At 40.6% G+C, this 22,798-nt stretch overlaps 1 protein-coding gene across 1 annotated transcript in view; it reads left to right on the top strand.

The window, feature by feature from the left end:
- The window catches only part of gpr158a (G protein-coupled receptor 158a), a 74,476-nt gene that overhangs the window by 11,979 nt on the left and 39,699 nt on the right, over positions 1 to 22,798 (top strand). The window contains exons 2-3 of the mRNA XM_078280894.1: positions 905 to 1,010; positions 17,786 to 17,888. Of these exons, the coding sequence (XP_078137020.1) occupies positions 905 to 1,010; positions 17,786 to 17,888 (209 nt within the window). The remainder of the gene's footprint in view (positions 1 to 904; positions 1,011 to 17,785; positions 17,889 to 22,798) is intronic.

Below are 22,798 nucleotides of genomic sequence, written 5' to 3'. Positions count from 1 at the left end.
CACAACAACAAAAACACAGCAGTCTCTGAACTCGTATTGGGAGTTTCGTTGAAGTTGGATGTGGTCCAGTTTGTTGTCTAATGAGCGGACACTTGCAAGCAGGATTGATGGAACAGGTGGCCGGCTAGCGTTAGCTTTCCACCTAGCTCGGTTATACTCCAGCCTCCGTTCGCGTTTCACAGCTGAGGATGTCCTCCCGTGATCGCCCACTCCGGCCGCTGCCCGCTACAGCCGCTGCAGCTGCTTGCTCCGGCCGCTGCCCGCTACGGCCGCTGCAGCTGCTCGCTCCGGCCACCGTTGCTGCTCGGTGCGGCTGCCGCAGCTGCTGCTGCTCGGTCCAGGCAAAAATGCCTTTTATGACGCAAAATGACGATTTTTGCGTCATCTCTCGTCTCAGGGGGACATGAGGGAGGGAAGCACGGTCATTCAAAAATACTACCGGGTTTCTACTGATACAAAGCTTAATGCTAAATCGGTGAAGTATCCCTTTAAACACAAGATGGTTTTTTAATGGTAAATAATATGTTTCATTATGTGAATTCTCTGAACTAACGAGGTGATCAGTGCAGCAGAGACGCAAATACTGCAGCACCAGGAAGGGTGCTCATGTGACCAGGAAATGCTGGATCTATTTATAATTTGTATCTGTCATATTGACTCAAAACAAGACATTGTATCAGTAGTATTTATACTTAGGGGCACGATCCTCCTCAATTTTCTACAGCAATATTGACACCCAATCATTTATTTATCCACATTTATCAAATTTATTTTAACAGTTAATTCCCCAAACTCTTATCTTTGAGAAAGAAACATGGCCATTTTCTGTAGAAATGCAGTTCACTTTGCACTGACATTCTTAATGCTTCAACAGCCGGGTTAATAGTGTTCTCCTGTCTTACAGGGGCGTGGTGCGAGTGGACATTAATCTGCAAGATGTTGATATCGACCAGTGCTCCACTGACGGCTGGTTTGCTGGAACCCATCGATGCAACCTGACCACTATGGAGGTGAGTGTGCCGAACAAGCGGATGAGACAAAAGATTGATTTGCTCTGGAAAACTGAACTGTAGCGCACACACATTTAGTCACATCTCCACGAGGCACTTAACGGAAAAGCACAAAATCTGTACATCTTTTGACAAATGGATGGTAATCCGATTCTTTGTTAATGATTCTGTAACAACCTACTACCACTTAACTAAACACTACAGGCTATCTTTTAAAATAATGTACATAAAAATGTCGTTTAACATCTCCTTCGAGATAGGAAATATGTTTATAAGGAATTAGCTTGACTTGTTTCCAAAGCAGATCAGTGCAGTGCAAGTGAGAGTTTCAGTTACTTTGCTTGCTTTTTGTGTTTCCATTACAGTATGCTATACAATAGGTACACAGTGACAAAGAGGTATTTATCCTTATAAATTTATCTGTCAGTGTGTCAAGGTTGCAGTGAAAAAATATGTTTAGGTCACACCTGAAGCTTTGTTAAATGCACCTACACCCTGTTATTACCTCTATCAAGGCTATGTTGTTATGAAGTATGATGTGTCTGTCTATTGAAACTGAATGCACAGCTTTGCGTGAAACTAGGTGGACAGGTAGGACCAACACTTAATTTGTAGTTTTACCGTTCATCTTGATGACCAGCATTGTTTTAGACAACTAACAGAGATGCAGTATGAAGACTCCAAATCTTAAGGGTCTGTTCACAGGGTCAAAAAATATATTTAACTTAAAGTTTAAGTGATGATGGAGATTGAGAGTTGTAAACGTGCTCAGCCTGATGAAAAATAGCGTGTCTGAAGGCTCTGGAACATGTGGCCTCTTGGACAAGATGATAAAACTCTTAGCGCTCTGCTTTTTTTAAGAGGATGTCAAATATAACACATAGTGTGTGTAAAATATCCATTTTGTATGGAGAACTGTCATTTTTATTTTGTTTTTAAATGGCTGTATGACCTAAACCTGCCCTAATTTTAAGGCCACTTGGGTGCAGCTGAAACAAATTTACACTTACACATATCACCTTTTAAGTTGATATGTCGAACTTGATAGAAAATAGTTATTTACACATTCAGCAACTACGGAGCAACATTATCATTCATTTGGACTCGTGTTTGTGGTCACCTGGCGGATGTATGTCCAATATTCGCTCTCTTTTAGCTCTGTTTTTGATCTCCTGCAGAGTCTGCAACCCCTCTCATATACAAGTAGTCATGTGTTTCCTTGTTTTGCTTTTAAACTTACGCTAGCAGTTAGCCTAGCAACCAATAATGCCATGATTTATGCCAATTGACAGCATGCTTTGCTAAAACATTTTGTTTTAATCACATTCATATTTTCTGCCTGTTTTCATAGTAACCTTTCATTTGCGGAGTGCTGCTGTCTAACTAGCATCTAGCGTACTGGTTAAGGCTTCTTACCTGCAGGTTCAGTCTCATCGTTAAGAGTGATAGATTTTGAAGAGATCGGACTCCTTCATAATGCATATGATGTAATGGATTGCAGTGAGCCTCTTTGAATAATTAATCACTCTCTTTGTCTGAGTACTTCCACCTTTCTGTGGACAGTCAATGCCAGAGACATTTAACATAGTGTGTGTGTGTGTGTGTGTGTGTGTGTGTGTGTGTGTGTGTGTGTGTGTGTGTGTGTGTGTGTGTGTGTGTGTGCACGTGTGTGTATGTAGGGTGGCTACAAGGAGAGAAATACATTGTTAGTGGTATAGATTTTAGCTGGGTTTACAAAATAATGATCTCTGTGTGCTTACAGTGCGGAGTGTGTTAGGAGTATTCTTGCTTACAGCTGAATGATGAAAGCTGTTGTGGTCATGGCATGTTGCAGGGTGTGACTTGTGTTGCATGACAGCTTTATCATATCATATCTGCTCGATAAACAAACAAAGATAGTGATAGGTATCCACCTTGTTATCTCTTGTGAATGTGTATCGCAGAGTTTGTATCGTAATTTATAAATTAAGCAAGATCCCTTCACAAAATAGTCTTATGCAATTTGGAATTACATGAAGCCATCTTCGCATCTGTTACAGCTAAGTACCTACCTTCCCGGTCCTAAAGTGCACGACCAGGTAAATCAGAGGTGATGTGGGAGGCTGATGTCTTTCCAGCTAGGAATAGAAAGCACGACTGCAGTGTAATCAAGTCTTGTAGGGCTGTGTGTGTGTGTGTGTGTGTGTGTGTGTAATGTGATAAAAAGAAACGCTTTGGGATAGGCCTGCACGATTCGGGGAAAAATATGAATCACGATTTTTTTAGCTTAGAATTAATAATCACGATTCTCTGCCACGATTTTTTTCTCACGAAGTGTAATGTTTATTGCACACATGAACCATGACAAAACAAAACAAATTGGCAGTACCAAACATAGATTTGTTTTGGCACCTATAGCACATTGCGCATCACCACAAGCCTGTAAACATGGAGGCTTCAATGAAGAGAAGGGAGAGCATTGCAGCTCTTGGGAGCGCTTTAAAACCTTTTTTATATAGTCTATGTTTAAAACTCACAGAAGAAAGTAGTAGCATTTGTGATGCAGTCGGCTCGTAAAATTAAATGAGAATTGAAGTCATTAAAAAAAACAAAAAAATCGAAGTTATTTAAAAATTAAATCGTGAACAGGGTGAATCGAGATCGCGATTTTGTAACGATTAATCGTGCAGGCCTACTTTGGGAGGGATGCCCTGTATTTGCAAGCAGGGATTAATTTGGTGTTATTGCTGTATTTTTTTTTCTCATGCAGGTATTCTCTCTGCATGTGCAGCGATTTGTTGTTTAATGGGTTTCTTTGGGGCCATTTGAATAAAAAAGACAATCACTTCAGGCTGCTATAGATCCACATTAGGAGTATTTTCATTGTTTTATTGGAAACAAAGCAGTGGGTTTACTTGGTGTTGGAGCAGTTTATTTACTTAAGTGTATCATTGACATAGTCACATTTCAATTCCACCCTCGGATGCTCTTTATAACAGCATTTGCAGCAACACTGCACCTCCACTTACATGTAGACTCCACATTCTGTTTTGCATGCACAAGTCCTTTCATCACACATTCACTGTTGTTCGTGTGCTTCTTAGCAGTGTTTTAAGTGCCACAATTCCAGCAATTGAATTTGACAAAATGCAGTTGTTCCAGCCAGCCAGCCAGCTCCCTGGCCTCCCCTCACATCCTGCCTTTCAAGCTGCTGTTTGCCCAGCCAAGCATGCAGCCAGCCCAAACTCAGATGGAGGCAGATGCTATGGATGACTGATTTAGCAGGCACGAAGAGGAAGGCAAAACAAAATGAGGCTCAGACTGTTGACAAGAAAAATACAATAACCCAACAGTGTCAGAAACCACTGGTTATTGAAAGGCAACGCTATTTTAAAATCCAACAATTGTCAACAATTTTCTTCGATTCTTTCCTCACTAATGAATTTCACAAAATCCTAGCTGAGCTAAAGAAAAGTCCCACCCAAACACATAAAATGTAAGAGTAGCATTATCTGTTAATAAACACAGGATGCCAGTTAATAAACACATAATGCTACTCTGACATCCTTAGTTGATTCGTATTCAAGTTGAAATAATCTTACAGTACCATAGCTGCATTTGTATTTCATAGCTTTTTGTACTTAATAACATGCTGCAGTGTAGATAACTAAAGTTAATAGTAGAAACTAAACAATATACCTTTTCAATATTGTTGTAAATCAGTCGTTTTTACAAATAGGCACTGCATATATCAGCATGAAATTACAGTGAATTACAATAACTTGCACCCAATGGAAAAAAATCAACCAGAATACGGCAACGCTGCTGTCAAGGACAATATAATATATAGCAATCAATTTTATTATAAACTCTGACTGTAGACCAGTCGCCACACGTATTAAGCCAAGAGCCAACATTGTATTTTCTTTGATTAAGTAAACAGTACAGCTCTGACTCATGCCAATCATGGTGAAGCTAGATGAATCATAACATAGCCAAGCGTGCAGCCAAAGATTATCAGCTAAGATCTTGACTTAATTTCCTGTGGAAAAGGTGTATACATGCTGTTGTAGGCTAAGTTTTCCTGACTTTCCTACCTCTCATCTCTCACTAATGGCACTTCCATTATTAGTGTTTCACTGTTCTCAAAAGTCTAGGACTTTGCCGCCCTGGGGGCACCTTTCATAGGAGAATGCGGCTGTGGATGATGATGAATGTTTCAATCAATTAGCTTATTGCTCAGAACAAGTGGTGGGGCTCTGGAGGACCTATGAAAGGCAGTGACACATAACCTGAAAGATTACTCCAGCCGCCACGACAAAGACTCCTGTTTCTCGTGCGCTATGAGAATGAGATGAGAGCATCAGAGGTTGACCAAACATACAGGAAAGCATTGTACAATTTAGAGATGTTTGATTTTGATTATATTTTGAATGTTTGCAAAGGTAAAAATGTGTTGTGAATAGGGGTGTGACGAGACACCCAGCTCACGAGACGATACGAGACACAACACGAGATTGGGTTCACGAGATCGGGATCGAGACAAGATTTTAACACTATATTACAGAAAACTTCAATGAAGAAATAAGACTGGAAAAATAGCCCTTTATTCAATCGAAAGTCACAAAATGAAAACTCAAATGACTGGCTTCTCTCACCAAAGTTGAATTATTAATATTGACATCTAACTCAGTTTATCACTAAAGCTAACAACCCATATGGCTGCAAATGACTTAATACCCACACCAAAACACCCAAACCACTATGCACATCCAAACCACAACAAAAACACATACCATCCAAACACACACAAAATAGTTGCCAAACCGCCGCATGGCAGGGGACATTTGATGGTGTCTGTGTTTTGTACACTCAACAGCATGTGTGGTTAATTTCTGCCTCGCTGTGGTGTTCGTTCTGTTCTTGAGAAGCTGAAGTGGATATTCCAGCTCTGCCTGTTGAATCACTGTTACATCTTGACCTTGGTTCACAAGGTTGTCCTCACCCAGCCGGCTATCATCTCAATCACACGCTGATTTCTCCACCGTGTACCTTGTGCTGCTGAATTAATAACGGCATCAGTGTTAAACAACTGCTGCTACACTTCCCTTCTGCTGTCTGCTCTCACCTTCTGTCTGTCTGTCTCTCTCTCTCTCTCTCTCTCTCTCTCTCTCTCTCTCTCTCTCATTCTCTCTGTCATTTTTGCAAACAGAAAAGACATAACACACTCTTGTTGTCCTCACTTGTACATGGAAATTATATTGACCTACAATCATTCCCTGGAGGCTTACGCTGGCCTCAAACCTGACCACTATATCGCCAATCCCTAATAAAAACCCACCCTGACCAAAGCGTGGTTTTGACCTTAACCAAAAACCTTTCTTGATTCTCGTTGAAGTCAAATAGTTAACTGGCATTGGCAGCTATTATAACAAGTTCTTAATCTGCAAAGCACGGGAACAGCTACAGAAGAACATACACTTCCAGGATCCTACGCACAAGAGTGTAATGTTCACTTTTGAATTACTTGAGTGCACGAGAGCCAGTTGGTTCATTTCCTTGATTTATGACAAATGGCAGGTTGAATTGATGGGATTCAATTTGAAACACTCAAAATGATTGCCAACTGAAATATATTAATAATTGTGTGTCACAAAAAAGATTGATTTGGGCATCAGAAATGTTGCTTCATTTGCATGCAAAGGCTTTAGGCCTCATTCTGTCCCATAATGAGTTGTCTTTTGTGTCAGCAATCATTTTCTACTCAAAATTCCAAATGGGAGATATACGGTAAATTAAGCTGTGAGGTTTCACCAGTATTCCACTACTGAAATGAACTTTAAGTGCAACACAAAAAAACAATTAAATGTGCAATTTTTGTTTTTATATTTACTTTTGTTAACCGGTAACTTATTTAAGGGGTAGTAATTTATCCTAGAACACAGTAATACAATCTATTTTAAATGTGCTTCTGAAGGTTTTTAGTCTCAAAGGATTTTGGTTGGCTCATTTGGTCATGTTTACCTAAACTTATGAACAAATTCCCAAGATATAGCCTTTTACCTTCTTGGGAATTCCCCTGCTGTTGGAAACATGGCATCGTAGTGGGGTTCCCACAAGGGACCTGTATCAAGAGTATAGTTTCACACCAGGCCACGGCCCCTACAACCTGCTGATCTCGTTTCAGCAATTTGGTTGGAGAAAAAGGGCACGAAGCATCCTAATTAACTGCATTCCTTGCTATATTGCCTATGTTCAGGAGCCTATAAATAGGGTAATTGCTAATTATCTACAGTGATCGCACCAAAGCTGTGATTAGGAAGGAAATAGAATACCGCTGTGCACCAGCAGACTTTTTTCACCATTCAATTTGAGCAAATCCTTTTGTGCTGCATGCAGCATTGTAGAAAAGTAGTGGAGAGACCAGGACATTGACTTCTACTCAAGATCAGGAAAAAAGGCAGAGTTTCTTTCCACTGTAGAAAGAAAGATTAAGGAGTTTAAGAATGCACAGAGATCTTTTTTTATTTTTTTTTAGCCGCACAAAAATGTAACTGCCAATAGCATGTCCTGCCAACACAGTCTTGGTCAGAATACTTGAGTATACTTTGAATATTTTATGTAACATTGCCTATATTTCATAATTCAATATCCCAAAAAATATAGAGGATTCAGTTTGTGAATGCGCCATTTTGACATCAAAGGATATTTTTGTGTTACCAATAAATAAAACCACTGATACACAAAATTCTAATTCTATATTGGACAGTAAAGATGCTCGTGTCCAGCGGTCCTGTCTCCTGAGGGGTACCGGAGATGAAAACATCAAGGTTGAGGGCTGTTGGCCATTACACAGTGGGATGAGAGATCATAGGACACTTCTGGTTTTAACTCTCACCCCCGGGCCTTGGCAGTGAAGCCCTTCCTTAATCACTGTCCCGCTAATTGGCTCTGTGGATAATGCTGGAACTCTGAATTTACATGGAAACACTTTGAAGACTTGAGTACACTTGCCCCCAGGCGCTGTCTTACATTCGCTGTGCCCAGCCTCAGCAGTACACCATAAACCGAGGCAGAAAGCAAACACCCAGTCCAGGAGGACTGGAAAAAAAGTGGAATGTTGAGGTAACATTTGTCTAGGGACCCATGACATTGGATGTGAAATGAGTACAGCCATTTACAAAGGATAGAAATAGACTGAGAAAGAGGGAGGGACACAGACAAAAATATATAGAGTGACGGTAGCTTTATTTACATACAGAAAAGCAACGTGGCTGTTGCCTACACTTCAGTTATGTTCTGATTAAGCTGTTTATATAACCCTAACCCTGCACTGAGCTTCGGTGTTGCCACAAATAAAGCTGACTCTCAGCAGATATAAAATCCAACAAAATGTTGGTGTTCTGGGTCTGCCACAGGGGTCTCCTCCCACTTGGACCTGCCAGAAAAAAACCTCCACAGGGAGGCATATAGGAGGATCAGATGCCCAAGAGTTCTCAACTGGGTACTTTCCACATGAAAGAGCAGGGGTTCAGGTCCAAGCTTCTTGCTGATAATAAAGCTACTCACCGTGTCCCTGATTCCAGAAACCCTGCAAAGAAAACTCTTTTCGGCTGCAATCAATTTCTTTCAGTCGCTACCCAATATCATTTAACCCACTGGCTCTATTGTAACCTATCACAGTCAGCTCTATAATAGATAGATAGACATTTATTGATCCTTTCGGAAATTCATCTTGCACCATACAGCTCATCAGACAGACAGACAGACAACAGACAACAACAGCAGGTGCCACATCATCAGTGGCATTTTAATACTATACCAAAGTGCAGTATTATCACACGGAAAGGATCAAGTTATTTTCCCTAACTTATTCAGAAGTGTAATGCTGGTAGGAATAAATGATTTGCGAGCCCGGTTGGTTTGTAAGGACGGCATCCTATATCTTCTGCCTGATGCCTGGAATAGGGGATGTAGCCCATCACTGCAAATTGCTTGTCCTTTCCTCACCACCCTGGAATCGCAGATCGTGGTCAGAGAATTTAACTGATGTCCAGCAATCTTGCTGGCCATGTTAACTATCCTGTGTAATTTATTTTTGTTTTTCACTGACAAAGACAAATACCAGGCAATGTAGAGTCAATATAGAGACAAAAGCAGTTGCAGTTTACAATGTCAGCAAACAGCCTCTTTATCCATGGTTTTTCCAACTGTGGTGTTACTAGAGGTGTGGCGAGATTAAAATGTGACAAGATTTCTCGTTGAGGTAAAAAGTGTCTCGCGATATCATTACACAAGTGTAGAGCAGCAGCCAGCATAATGGATGAGTCTGACTTTGACCTCGAAATTAGCATAGAGGATCCCCCTGCCTGTTCTCCAAAGTTGACTCTGAGTTTACTTTTGCAGAGCGATAGCGGAAGGAAAAAGCTGCCTGTAAAACCCAGTGTTAAAACGTTAGAGAGTACCGCCGCTCTCTCTTCCTCTCTCTCCCTCTCTCTCTCTCTCTCTCCTCCTCTCTTGGCCGAGACAGACACGCGACTGCAGCATGCAGTTCATTGTGGCGATGTCTCACTCAGACACCTCTGCTTCTCTGTCCTTTTTAAACTGAGTCGGGAAGCGGACAGCAAACTCTAACTTTACTTTTAATGATATTAAACAAAGAGACATTTTCTCCCTTTGTCCTATAATGGTCATAAATCGATACTAGAGTAGCCTACTTTCTTGTTTAGTGCTGCAATTAATAAAATGCAGAGGAGAAAATAGCATCTGTCTTCACAAAAATCATCTGTTGAGTGTTTGATGGTAATTCATTTGTGCTTTAAAACATAATCACTGTGAAACAATAGTAAAATAAGATTTATTTCTCTCTGTCTACTACTACATTGACAAACTCAAGTACAAAACAACTGGTCTCAACTACTGCCAGAAAACGCTTGGTTACGTTGTAACCTTGGTTCTCTGAGTGAAGAGACTATCTCTCCACCGTATATGGAATAAGTATCAGTGTAACTGTCAGTTATTCATTAACATATTAAAGTTTTCTTTAAAATAGTGTTAAAATCTTGTCTCGTCTCGATCTCGAGAACCCAATCTCGTGTCTCGTCTCGTGAGCTGTGTGTCTCGTCACACCCCTATAAACTTGTGAACTTGTGTGTGTTGTAGCAGTGCTTTGCTATTGAGAACGAGGTAGCATGCTAGCGTTAGCATAACGCTACGAGCTAACGGTTGCGGTTAGCCAGCTCGTTTCGGCTTGTGACGAACAGCTCACCCGGAGACTGAAGGCAGGACACATTCAGAAACTGTATCTCACTCAAAACAGCATGGATGGATTTTTTTCAAAGTTGGTATGCGTGTGGAAGCACCAGAGACACAAAAGAACACCCCAAATCCCAGAAAAAGTGCTTTTTTCATAATATGGGCACTTTAAAACTAAAGAAATAGGCTTCTTTGAATCACTTTCAAGCTACAAATTAGGATGACAGGGATTTCAAGTAAGGCAGAACTGTTGCAGTTACAGTATATGAGGAGGGTTGAGTATCTGTCAAGCGGCAGACTTCCCTGTTCTTCATTACCCATGAAACTATTTGTACCCGTTGTCCCTGGGGGCTGCTTTGAGGTTGTCAGAAACCTTTGTGTATGCCTGATCTCTTAGTACTCACTGTCCTTGTTTTGTGTGCTCATGTACACAAGTGTGTGTACATGTGCTATGTCTGTGTATGTCTGTTTGCAGGACACTCCGTTGCAAGTTGCAAGAGTAAACAATACTGTGCATTTTACCGTGTGAATGTGGAATAAATATTCACTTTGATACTTACATAAGCTGTGAATGTGATTATGACAGCAACATCCCAGTGTTGTCTGTTGTGTGTTTACTAGTCCCAGCCTGATGGCAGTGTGAAGCTCCCTCTAGGCCAGAGTGTTTATCTCACTGGTGTTTAGGCTTTGGTCTTTGGACTGCACCCAAAGCAAGGCCCCACTGTCCGGGCAGCTCTGCTCCAGCTAACTCCTGCTAGTTGACCTCGTTTAAAGGCCGGCTGACTGTCTAGCTGTCCCTCTGAGCACAGAGCCACAGCCATCGAGCTCTCTGCCATGTCTCTTTGTGTGTCTGAGTTAGAGTAATGCACAGGGTTGAAATTGTGTTCTGAGCCAGACCCAGCGCCAATTTATTTAGCCCAGTCAATGCCTAACAGCTAAACATTTTTTTTTAGCATGAAGCCGGCTTGAAGGAAAGATACTGACGTCAAAACTCATTCTTTTTTCCTTTCTGTATCTTTTGCTCTCTCATGCACAGCACTACACACAACCTCTAGTTCACTTTTCAGGCTTGCTGCTCTAACTTATGTACCTATTCATCATGAAGCATTATGTGACTAGTGAGCCAAATGTATATTGTGCCCTTTATTTTCTCAATGACAGCCAAAAAGTCAGAGGGTGGGGTTAGAGAGTGTGTGTGAAATTGTACCTGACTTTTTTATTGACTTAATATTGTAATTTTTAAAAACAAAAAAAAATAATTTTCTCTGTTGTAAATCTACTACTGCTGCATGTTACTCTCTAAACACAATAACTATTTCATATATCAAGCCTGAAAAGAGGGCTCTCACCTCGCCTGAATCAAGCCTATTGGATCCCATTTCAGTACATTAGATAAAAAAATGTTGGCAGAAGCTTTAGTCCAAAAGGACTTCCAATAAGTGCATCCAAACTCGAAAGAAAAGAGCTTGAAGTGCAACCCAACCAAATAAAAACTAAAAGTGTTAAGAGGGCTACTGGACATCCCATCAGGTTTTGGCTTCAAGGCTCTTGCCATTAGTACAAATTAAAGGGGCATTCCAGCAATTTATCCCCCATTAGGCCAAGGGAACTTGCAAGAGATGAGTAAAAATAGAACGGTCAACACAGGCCCAACTTTTAGTCCTCAAAATGGGTCAAACTGCAAAAGCCCTGGATCCTTTACATCCATAAATGCAACTTGATAGTGTATCTTTGTTAAGCCCTCCATGCCTGGTCAATGCCTCTGCAAGTCCAAGGTGAGATAACCCTGGTGTTTTTTTTTCTTAGACTTGACAAAGTTCCTCCAAAGCCACAAAATACATTATATTTCATTGTTTAATAGAGCAGGTATAACATACACAGTCTAATTTCCCTACTGCCTTCATACACATCCTGAGCTGGCCTGTCTGTGCCTCCTTTTTGTGCATTCTATATTTCAATCTGTAATTATTGGACAATAAGCTTTCCTAAAGGTTTATGCACTCTGTAGGATCATTACAAATATCTACAGAGGCCTATTAGTGGTTGATTAGGCACTGTGCTGGACCGGAAGAGCGTGGGCTTATTTCAAACAGAGCGAGAGTTCTCGGCAGGCCTTAATTAGCTGATATGAATTAAGCTAGTTCCCTGTTTCCTGGTCAGGTGGAAGACAACTGGCCTTCGCATCAATTTGTCCTATATTCTTAGAGTTGTTTTTTATTCCCATGCTTCATGTTACAGAAAGGTGAAGGAGGAGAATTGCTATTTTTGATGTCAGAAGGAAGAGTATGTAGTGTGTATGGGTACATTTGTATGCAGGGAGTGCACAAATGAATACAATGATGTTCAGTATATATGCAGTTATAGTGAATTTATAGTCTGAATATATCTTAAAAGTTATTGAGGTCCTTACTGTCTTGGTAGCACCGGTATTTACACTGTATTGTGCTTAATACAAGACGTACTTCGCATGCTCTTCTCATTTTTGAATTTCTTTTTTTTTAATCTTATTATGGTATCAAAACATATCCGCTCAGGCATAAAACATGATTTGCATTGCAAGAAATACTTGTTTTTGTTTTGTTTTTAAAAAATTTTAAAAATATGATCCTTTACGAAAGGGTTATATTGTACAGTTTACAGGAAAAGTACACTCTCACAATCTGACTTACAATTTTCTCCATTACAGTGAAATAAAAGACTTATTTATGGACAACATTCCAATATACACTTCAGAGGTCATGCACTGTGCAATATCAAGTAGTCTTCATTCTCACAGCACCGACATTAAATATGGCTGCTGATGGGCTTTTAAATGTGTACTGTCAGTTAAGGTCAAACAAATGCATTCTTAGCAATGTAGTATACGCAGCAAAAACAGATATATTATTGTATGCTGTAGCATTAATATTTCCGTTAACGTTACTATATATAACTTTTTAATGTTTCTGAAACTGTGTAATTTTCTAATGATCATAAATGACCTGTACCAGCAAACGAGTGAAAACAGAGAAAAAGATGCATGAAATGCACTTTATTAGTGCAGTGAGTGCGACAGCAGGTGTGGTTAAAAACACTACTACTTTTGTCCAAAGCGGCAGCTAGAATCAACACAAACTGAAAGTTACAAATAGCCACTTTAAATGGAACTGAGGGTCTAGCCCAAATCATGAAAAATAGCCCCAGAACAAAAGTAAACAATGGGACTGTGGTGTCCACATACTTTTGGCCATATAGTATTTAAGCCTATTTCCCTTGGGTCTCCAATAAATTATAAATTGATCACATCCACGGGACAAACACCACTGACGTTAAAATAAATTGCACACAAGCCAGTGGAGCAAGAGGGAGAAAGTAAAAACGGCCAAGTGTCTATTTTTGTGTCCTATGGCCCTTTGATAAGTGCGCCATGCTGGCCTGACAGCGTCACGCACTTCGATAAAATGCCTCTCGCTTGCGGTCACACACATCACCATCACAATTAGTATGTCAGAGTGCGTGTGATTGACAGCTGCCACAGCTGCCATGTAAACAATAAGGAGCGGTGCTGGTGGTGGTACCTGGGGCGTTGGAGACACACAATATGAGCTCTTGGTGTTTCCTTTACATGTGACTGTCATAAAGAATGAATGAGGTACATCAGATTGACCTATCTCTGCACTCACAGGTAGGTGACAGGAATAGAAACTTTTTATTTCTCAGTATTCATTTATTTTCTTTTTACAGTTTAATTACAGCACAGTTTTTAGAGGGCAAATATTTACTTAGAGATTCTCGATCATATAGACTTAATTAATTATCAGTTAATTTGATGTGATTTCTACACTCTGGCAGCACAGTCGATGCCTTCAGCTCATTATGGATTGAACAGTACGGCTGCTCGAGTTGCTCGCTATCAATACATAAGATACAAAACATAATTATTAGCATATGTTGTGCATAATAGAAGTAGGTCACTGCCTATGTGTGCTCTGTTTGAAATACTACAGCAGTATGTTGTCTTATAGTTAGAGAAGATTTAGCTGTATATATTGTATATTTCACAACAATGTAATGATATATAGATCATGACCATATTTCTTGATTAACTTATTATTTCTTATGTATATTATTATGTCCAAAATTGTGAAAAATGTCCATCACAATTTTCCAGAGCGATAGGTGATTTCTTCAGCTGTCCTTTTTTAATCAAGCAACTGTCCAAAACCCCAAAATAATTATTTTACTGTCACATATATGACATGTGAAATGACATATATTTGGCAATTTTACTGGAAAAAGGAAAATATGTAAGTAGTTTCAATTGACTAATTGTTTCACCTCTAAAGTATAAGTTTATTTATCTTCAGATCTCGGACAATATGATTTTGTTGACTAAGGACTTAAAGTGGAGCTTTTTTCTAAACAAACAATCAGCATTGTTTACCTCCATGTTTGCTAGCTTACATCAGAGGCGGAGTGGCAATCGGGAGAGTCTGGACTTTTCCCGGTGGGGATGGTAGTGTTTTTGAGGCCGCGAGGGCCGGTCTGATAATAGTTATACATTGCACGTTCTTAGCAACACCATCCGGCGGCCTGGTGTGCGGCCGCTGCCCCTGGCCGCTGCCCGGTCGCTGCCCCTGGCCGCTGCCCCTGGCCGCTGCCCCTGGCCGCTGCGCCTGGTCGCTGCCCCTGGCCGCTGCCCCTGGCCGCTGCGCCTGGCCGCTGCCCCTGGCCGCTGCCCCTGGCCGCTGCGCCTGGCCGCTGCCCGCTGGTCAAACTGTGCAGCCTCTGCTCAACCCGTACGGTGGGCCGCAGCAGCCTCTTATTTCAATATACAAACACAGGCTAATCAGAAAGCACTAACGGTCACAACCATTTCTAGGATTTTCAAAAATAGCGGCCCCTCCCCAAATGGCATAGCCCTGGTCAGCCTATGACGTAAAGCCATCGAACACCTCTTTTTTTCTTCGTCAGGTTTGGAAGTCTATCGGTAACGAGGGCCGGTAGTCTACGAAATTTCCTGGTCGATTTTTTTGGTCCCTCTCCGCCACTGGCTTACAGTCTTTTTCCTGCATGCATTTTGCTTGTGCATTGCCACTTTTCTTGCATTACCGCCACCTCATCATTGGATCATTGGAATAATGTGACACCTATAAACCAAGCATCACCCAATCATCAAAACACTGGTTTATGGTGCACTCGTGGTGAAAAAATATAGATTGGTACCTTTAAGTTAATTCTCATTTAATGTTTTGTCAGAACTTGTTATCGTCAAATGTTAAGCATCTCATTTTGGCGTTGAAATCATCTTCAATCAATGGTCTTAACATAACTTCACTGGAAGGCAGGCTGCGCTGTCTAAGCTGCTTCACCGTTCAACATACTCCACATCCAAGCCCCCGCATCAATCACCGCAGCAGGCAGGAGTGGGAAGCACTGCCAGGGCTATTCCTTGCTCTCACTTTCTCACACACGGAAAATAACGCTTATGAATGCTCACACACACACACACACACACACACACACACTCACACACACACACACACACACACACACACACACACACACACACACACACACCTGTCTCTGGTTGTTTCTTCTAGTGTCTCTGTGTGGTGGGCATATTAACACAGTAGCTGCAGCACACTCCACCTGTCCTGAGGAGACAACTGCTGGAGAATCAGAGATGAAATCATGTTGCACCACAGTGCTGATTTAAAGCTGCACCAGCAGATATTTATGAAGGGATACACAACTCAGCAGCCTGAATCAAAACCAATTTGGTGGATCATCTATTCTGTAGATTTTTTTCAATTTGCCCAAATAAAATGTACACTTGTTGCCAACAGGATGCATTGAATCAAACCGTTGTCATCTGAACTGTTTCCTAAGCATTGAGTGAGCGTGTAATTCTCAGAGAGGCTGATTTACCAATGTCAGATTTGCCTCTTTAAAATCTTTGACTGGCCAGGTTGGTTAATATGACTGTTCACTGTGAAGTTACGTCTTGCTGTCATTTAGAGACACTAACATACATATTTGTTGCAGGTTTAAAAACACAAACACACAATAAAACATAGAAAACGTAAGCATGGATTGCTCACAACATCTCAACCATGTATTGCTTGGCTACATGAGGCTCGCTAGCTTTCGGTAGATTCTTGGTGGTTGCCATGTTGGCTCGCTTTTTCACATTTATTCGAAAGAGAAGTAGGAGACAGTTAAACTGTTGAACACAACATTTACATACAGTACAGTGTGATCTTCATACAAAGTGTATATGACAATGTGTTAGCAGACAAACAGTTGCCTAATCTCTTTAGCATTCTCTTTAGCTGCTAAATGCTCCACTATGTTCAACAGCTTTTCGTTTACTTTTCTTTCTGCCGTTATAAAAAGCGAAATTAGCAAATATTGTAATAGACGTCTTGTGAGTGTGATATCTTGTGTGATATCTTGTTGAAGTTTAAATGAGTGGCAAAGTACTGTACACAGGTTTACGGTTTTAAGATCAAAAGGACCCTTTTCAAAACTGTCACCACTGAAATGACGAGCCGTGTTAAACACCTTAGTGTAGTGCCATTTTAAATGCTCCGGTCTCTTCAGTGGAATTTGTTTGAGGAACTTGTTCACTGAATTATAACCTGGTAATTACCTTGTGCTTTTGAGCCCTGGCCTGCCTCTCCAAGGCTTTGACTGAGGGCTTACTTTCTCAGCATTCAGACCTTACCAAGGACCTTGAGAGACAGTCAGAAATAGCTGCCTCTTAAGACGTGCAGAGTCCAGTCCGCTGTGAAGAGCATCGCGATGACTGATGCTTCATTTAGACGCTTCCACTGGCCTTGCCTCTAGATATCACAGTCAGGTCACAAACACTTCGTAGCGTGTCAAGTGTCAGCTGAAGTACCGTTGCTATTCTGGGCTCCTTGTTGTTTCTTGGGACTCATAAGTCATGATCATCTCTGCTTAGAAAAACCAACTGTTATGTAGTTTTAGGGAGCGAGCAAGAAAAGAAAAAGCGCTTTATGTCAATGACCCAAATGTGTTTATGCAGAAGAGAAGATCTAATTCCCACAAGAAATAGAATTAATGGTTTTCATATAATCAAGCAAATAAGTCTGTTCTTAATTTAGATATTAATTATATCTTGTAATTTGGCAAAGTCTGCCAAGGATGCCCCCTGACGCCCCTTGTCTTTTTTTCAGCAGCCCGCAGTCTGTTTCCTATCAGACTTTCAATCAAATAGAAGTGGCTTCACTAATTTAATATTGAGTGGCGAGGAATCTCACAACTTAAATAATTAGACCCTTGTCCCTCCCACAAGACATTTGATCCCAAGTTCTCTTCACTGATTTCCAGCTACAGGCTTTACTTTTGGTTTATTATTGACATATTTTAATTGCTTTTATAGTAGTGCCTTATCAGTGTGTATTACAAGATGACGTGTTTAAAATTCTTTTCACTAAAATGTCTAATTTATTATCATTGAAAGTCAAGTTCAAATTGCATCCACTCTCTCTGTTCTCTGTGTGGCTAATGTACATGTTTTTGTTTTTTCGCAGTGTTTGCCGATCCAGGGTTATGGATTTGTCTTGGACAAGTACACGTGCCACTGCAAGAAGGGATTCTACCACCCCAACAGAGTGGCTGTCAACAGCTTTACAAGTAAGTCGGTGACAAACAGTCACCTATTCAGATATATACTTCATAAGAATGATTGGTCCCTGAAAGGTGACTTCAGTAGTCACTTTTTAAAGGTGCTGTAGGTAGGATTGTGAAGATCCAGGCTTTAGCCAAAGAATTTGAACATCGACAATTTCTCAGTCCCTCCCCCCCTTTCTGCTAAAGCCCAAAACAGTCTCCTAAGCCCCTCCCCCCACAAGGGAGAATGAATGCGTGTGCATGAACAGTGATTGACACGCAGTTAGACACCCCTCCCCCCACCCCCCGGCCCTGATTGGTGCATCTGAACAGGGAGCTGTGGATTTTTGCAAATCGCACTACAGGCTGTAGGTGGTGCCAGATGATCCGGATTTTAGTTTTTTTATTACCTGCTTCAAGTAGTTCTACTCAAAGATAGGGTCAGTTTCAGCAAATATGACAGAAAGTTAGTTTTATAAGTCTTACCTACTGCATCTTTAAAGCGTAACTCTCACCAAAATGCAACCTAGGGTCTTTTTGTGAATGAACCCGAGTCAAACTTTCGTTTAAAAGCATATTTAGGATGGAAGCGTCACTTTTAAGATTTACCGTATTGTCGTTTTTCGGTCAAATGGCCTTTTGAATGGGAGTGCTAGGGACACTTTTATGCTAGCCTCAAAATAGCTATTTTTAAAACACTAAGAAGGCTCGACACAACATGAAACTTTGCTCGAAGTATGACCAGGGGCTCTACAGCTTAACAAAAGCATTGACAACATTGTTTGCGTACCCAGAGTTTACTAAAAAGAAAGGTTTTGAGCAACTCATGTTAGCAGTTGTTGTTGATGCTATCCGCCATTTTCCCAGTCCAAAATAGGCGATCTCCGAATGCGAATGAACGGACTCCATAGGAGGAAATATCATTCTTATCTGAGGCTCCTTTTTCAACTACAAGGTCAATATTGTGTTTCACTAACGACAAAACAACAAATTATCCGTGCATTTATATGGAACTAAGCTTTAGGAGCTTTCCATCTTTACTCTCCTCCCTCGACTATTTTTGACTGGCTCGATAGACGGTGACCGGAAGAACAACAGCTACAGTGAGTTGCTTAAAACCTTTCTTTTTAGTAAACTCTGTGTACACAAACAATGTTCTCAATGCTTTCGTTAAGCTGTAGAGCCCCTGGTGATACTTCGAGCAAAGTTTCATGTTGTGTCGAGCCTTCTTAGTGTTTTAAAAATAGTTATTTTGAGGCTAGCATAAAAGTGCCCCTAGCACTCCCATTCAAAAGGCCATTTGACCGAAAAACGAGAATACGGTAAATCTTAAAAGTGACGCTTCCGTCCTAAATATGCTTTTAAACGAAAGTTTGACTCGGGTACATTCACAAAAAGACCCTAGGTTGCATTTTGGCGAGAGTTACGCTTTAAGGGCAACCCATCAGAAGAATTTGTTCTGTTTACAATTAGAACATTCTAACCTTGATCCTTTTTGGTGGAGGCATAGTTGGTACCTTATGTGTTGGTTGGTACAGAATTAGATTATTTTTTGTTTTGTGCATGAAAGTTGTGGACCTTGAGTTAAGATTATTTTGTTAAACTGTTTTTGTTTTGAGTTGCAAATTCCAAAACCCTAACCTTGGAACAACCTGAAATGTCTCAATTATTTTTGTTGAAGCTACTTTGCTCTTCTGGGGTTGGGATCCCACATTGGGTTATTTAATATTTCTATAGAATTAAATTTGACCTCCCTGTATACATTTGAAAACATAATACAAAACAGTGTTATTTAAAATCACATAATGGCTTTATAATTCGGGGTCAGAAGAGGTTTGGACTAGAAAATGCAGAAGTCAGAAGAAAAGTGGAGAAATATTTTTTAATGATATTTCACAGTTATGGTACAGTAAATGTCTTCCATTTATTGTGTAGATGTTTCCACTTACAACGTACCAAAGTGATTTTTAGGAGAGTAAGGTTAACAAAGTTATGGACTGGGCATTAACTCTTTCAACTTGATTGAGGCATTGTGCATCAAGAATCAAATTGCCGTAAACATAGTGCTGATATCAGTGGAACTTACTGTTTGCAGTGATACCACTTTTCAGTCTATCAAGGTTAAACAAATCGATTAATACACTTGGAAATCATGTAACATCGGGTGCTTCTTAGTGCATGGCAAACTAAGACCTACAATCATAACACTGGTTTCAGCCAATACAGGGAGTGAAAACTGGTCAAATAAAAAATTAAATAAAACAACCTAGGGTTCCAGGGGTTAATGTCACAAACTAAACTAAAAAGTAACTAAAAACTCTTTTCTAATGTTACTGCCTCTAATTATCAGCTGTTGAACAGGGTTGGACACCCTGCTCTGTGTCCTTTGTCCAGCACAACCTAAGATGAATTCATCAAAACATTTTATGGATATTACATTTCTTTTAAGTAATTTGCCAGCAAAGGTTAAAAACAGAGCAGCGTGTTTGGAAGAGACAGATCTTTTCGTTCTCATTTAGTACAAATATAGCAGATGAGCTAAGTTTATTAGTTTGCTCTGAAGTTGCATATATGTGGATTTATGTGGATTCCATGCTTACGTTTATTTATGGTTCTTTTACTAACAGCTGTTAGCAAAAGAACCATAAGTTCACCTTACATTATGTAAAGGCTCTGACACACCAACCCCGACGGCCGACCGTCAGCAGAAAAGGCAGTCAAAAAAGTGCCTTTTTTTTCAAAACCGACCATTATGGTGGCTCATTCGGAATACAATCTCGTATTTTACGAAAATAGTTCACCGAAACGTGTTTCTGAAAACATTTTAAGCGAGATATAGGCCATGCAGTTGCTGAATCTGTCTTCATTTCAGATCGACAAAGGTCAGTTTAAAAGATTTTCTGCAGATTTTGAGAGGCGTTTGTCCCGCTCATCCTGCTCATCATTTCCGGGTAGCACTCCACCAATCAGATTGGTCATTGAGTCCGACTGCCCACCCACCGATTTCAACATGTCAAATCGGCCAAAATGGATGCCGACGGCTTCTCTGTCTGACGAACGGCACGGAACACACCGAACAGACTCTCGACCTCACTGACCTCGCCAGACTGTCCGATGGCCGATAATCGGGTTGGTGTGTCAGCGCCTTTACCTGTCACATTATATAACATCTTCATTTTATAACTATGTCAATGAAAGAGGCACGTTTCTGCCCTGTCTAAAAAATGAAGTAACCTGGGGAGGCTAATCAGGTTCAAGATGGGAAATATCTTTTTAGTTGTACTTACTTTATTCTGTCTGCTGTGAGTTAATTAAAAAAAGGCATTTGCAGACACAGAACCCCAGTGGTTTTCACCTGCCCTCCATCACTCTCTACTTTCATTTTGATCCACTTTCCCTCCTGTCTCATCCCACACAAACCTCGTACAGCATGTTCCTCTGTGTCTATCTCAATTGTACCCCTTTTTCTCACCCATTTCCCTCCCTCCCTGCTTCACCATCTTTTTGCACCCATTTTTTTACCCTAAGATGTTTTCCCTTCATGCTCAGAAAAGCAAAAAATGCTCCACAATTTCTTTCTCAGAGAGCTGGATATCTATGTCTGCTTCTGCTTGTTTGTGTTGTTGTGCACACAAATTTGCGTGTTCATGCGTGCAAGTCTGCATGAAAGCGCTCTCTGTGTGTGTGTGTGTGTGTGTGTGTGTGTGTGTGTGTGTGTGTGTGTGTGTGTGTGAGAACACAAAAATAGAGAGGAGAGGCAAGCCTGTTAGCGAGGCGTACTGCTGCAGTCTGGCCCACCATGGGGCCAATAACAAGCCTGTTAATCCACAAGGGGACATCCTTGACACTCCTTTGCAAATAAAGCCAGTGCAACTAACTTCCCTTTGTCTCCTAGTGATCTTCCTTTGTGTATCTTGCATGTAAATATATGGAAGAAGTTGCTGAAGTTTCCTCTGACTGTCTGTAAACCGTGGGAGCAACAAACCAACGAGAATGAGCTGAAGGATATGACTCATTGCTACGGAGATAAGTAGCCCTTTTGAAGGGATCAATGATGTGCAGAGTCATAGCTTTGAAAAATAGGCCAGTTTCTTTTTAAAGGCAAAATCCCTTCAAATCTCTGAGACAATGGCTGTTTCCAATAGAGCCTCCATAAAAGCTTTGTATAAGTCCACTATTCGTTATCTATTCAGCCATACGGGCATCTCTCAGGGGGATTTCTATACAAACCAATAACAAGTCCACTAGCTTCTTGCTTTCCCTGTTTGGTTTTTACCTTAGTTTACCCTGGTTTTCTTTAGCATTGACTGCTGTCTTGTATGACCACATTTGACAACAGAGCTGCTCTTTTTGAAGCAGTTAGTGCTTTAGGGCCTGGTTTATACCTCAACCTCAGTGGTAGTTATTGAATGCTTTTTTTCTCACCCAGATCTTGCATCAAAAACATAGATTTTTATAGTTTCAGCCAATCAGCTAGGTCATTAGACTCTCCATCGTCCATCGTCTTGCCCTTGTCGGGATTAAAATGTCTTAAGTTCTGGCATGTCTCTGTGTGCTTTTTTCCAAGAAAGCCGCAGTTATCAGCCTTGTATGATATGCCAGTTACTGAACAAGGTGCTGCAGTGTTGACTTTTCATGTTCACACATATAGATCCATCTTTCTTGTGTTGACACAATGTCGATGAATCTTTTGTAAGGTCAGAGAGGGATAGGCTTATATATACTCAGGATGCTTCAGTCTGTCATAGAAGCACTTTATCTCCTTTAGCTTTTAATACTGGTCTCATATCCAGAGGAAAAAAAATTCAATATCAAGGACACTTAAGAAAATAATAGTTTTTCTGACACAACCTGGTTCTATTTTAAAAATGTATGGAAACATGAACAAATTCGAAATGAACTTTGTGTAAAAATAACAACTGCATGACAAACTG

This window comes from Sander vitreus, chromosome 22 (genome assembly GCF_031162955.1).
Source record: "Sander vitreus isolate 19-12246 chromosome 22, sanVit1, whole genome shotgun sequence".
Taxonomy (NCBI): Eukaryota; Metazoa; Chordata; class Actinopteri; order Perciformes; family Percidae; genus Sander; species Sander vitreus.
The sequence above is the reverse complement of the archived record's forward strand: the minus strand, read 5'-3'. Positions and strand labels throughout refer to the sequence as shown.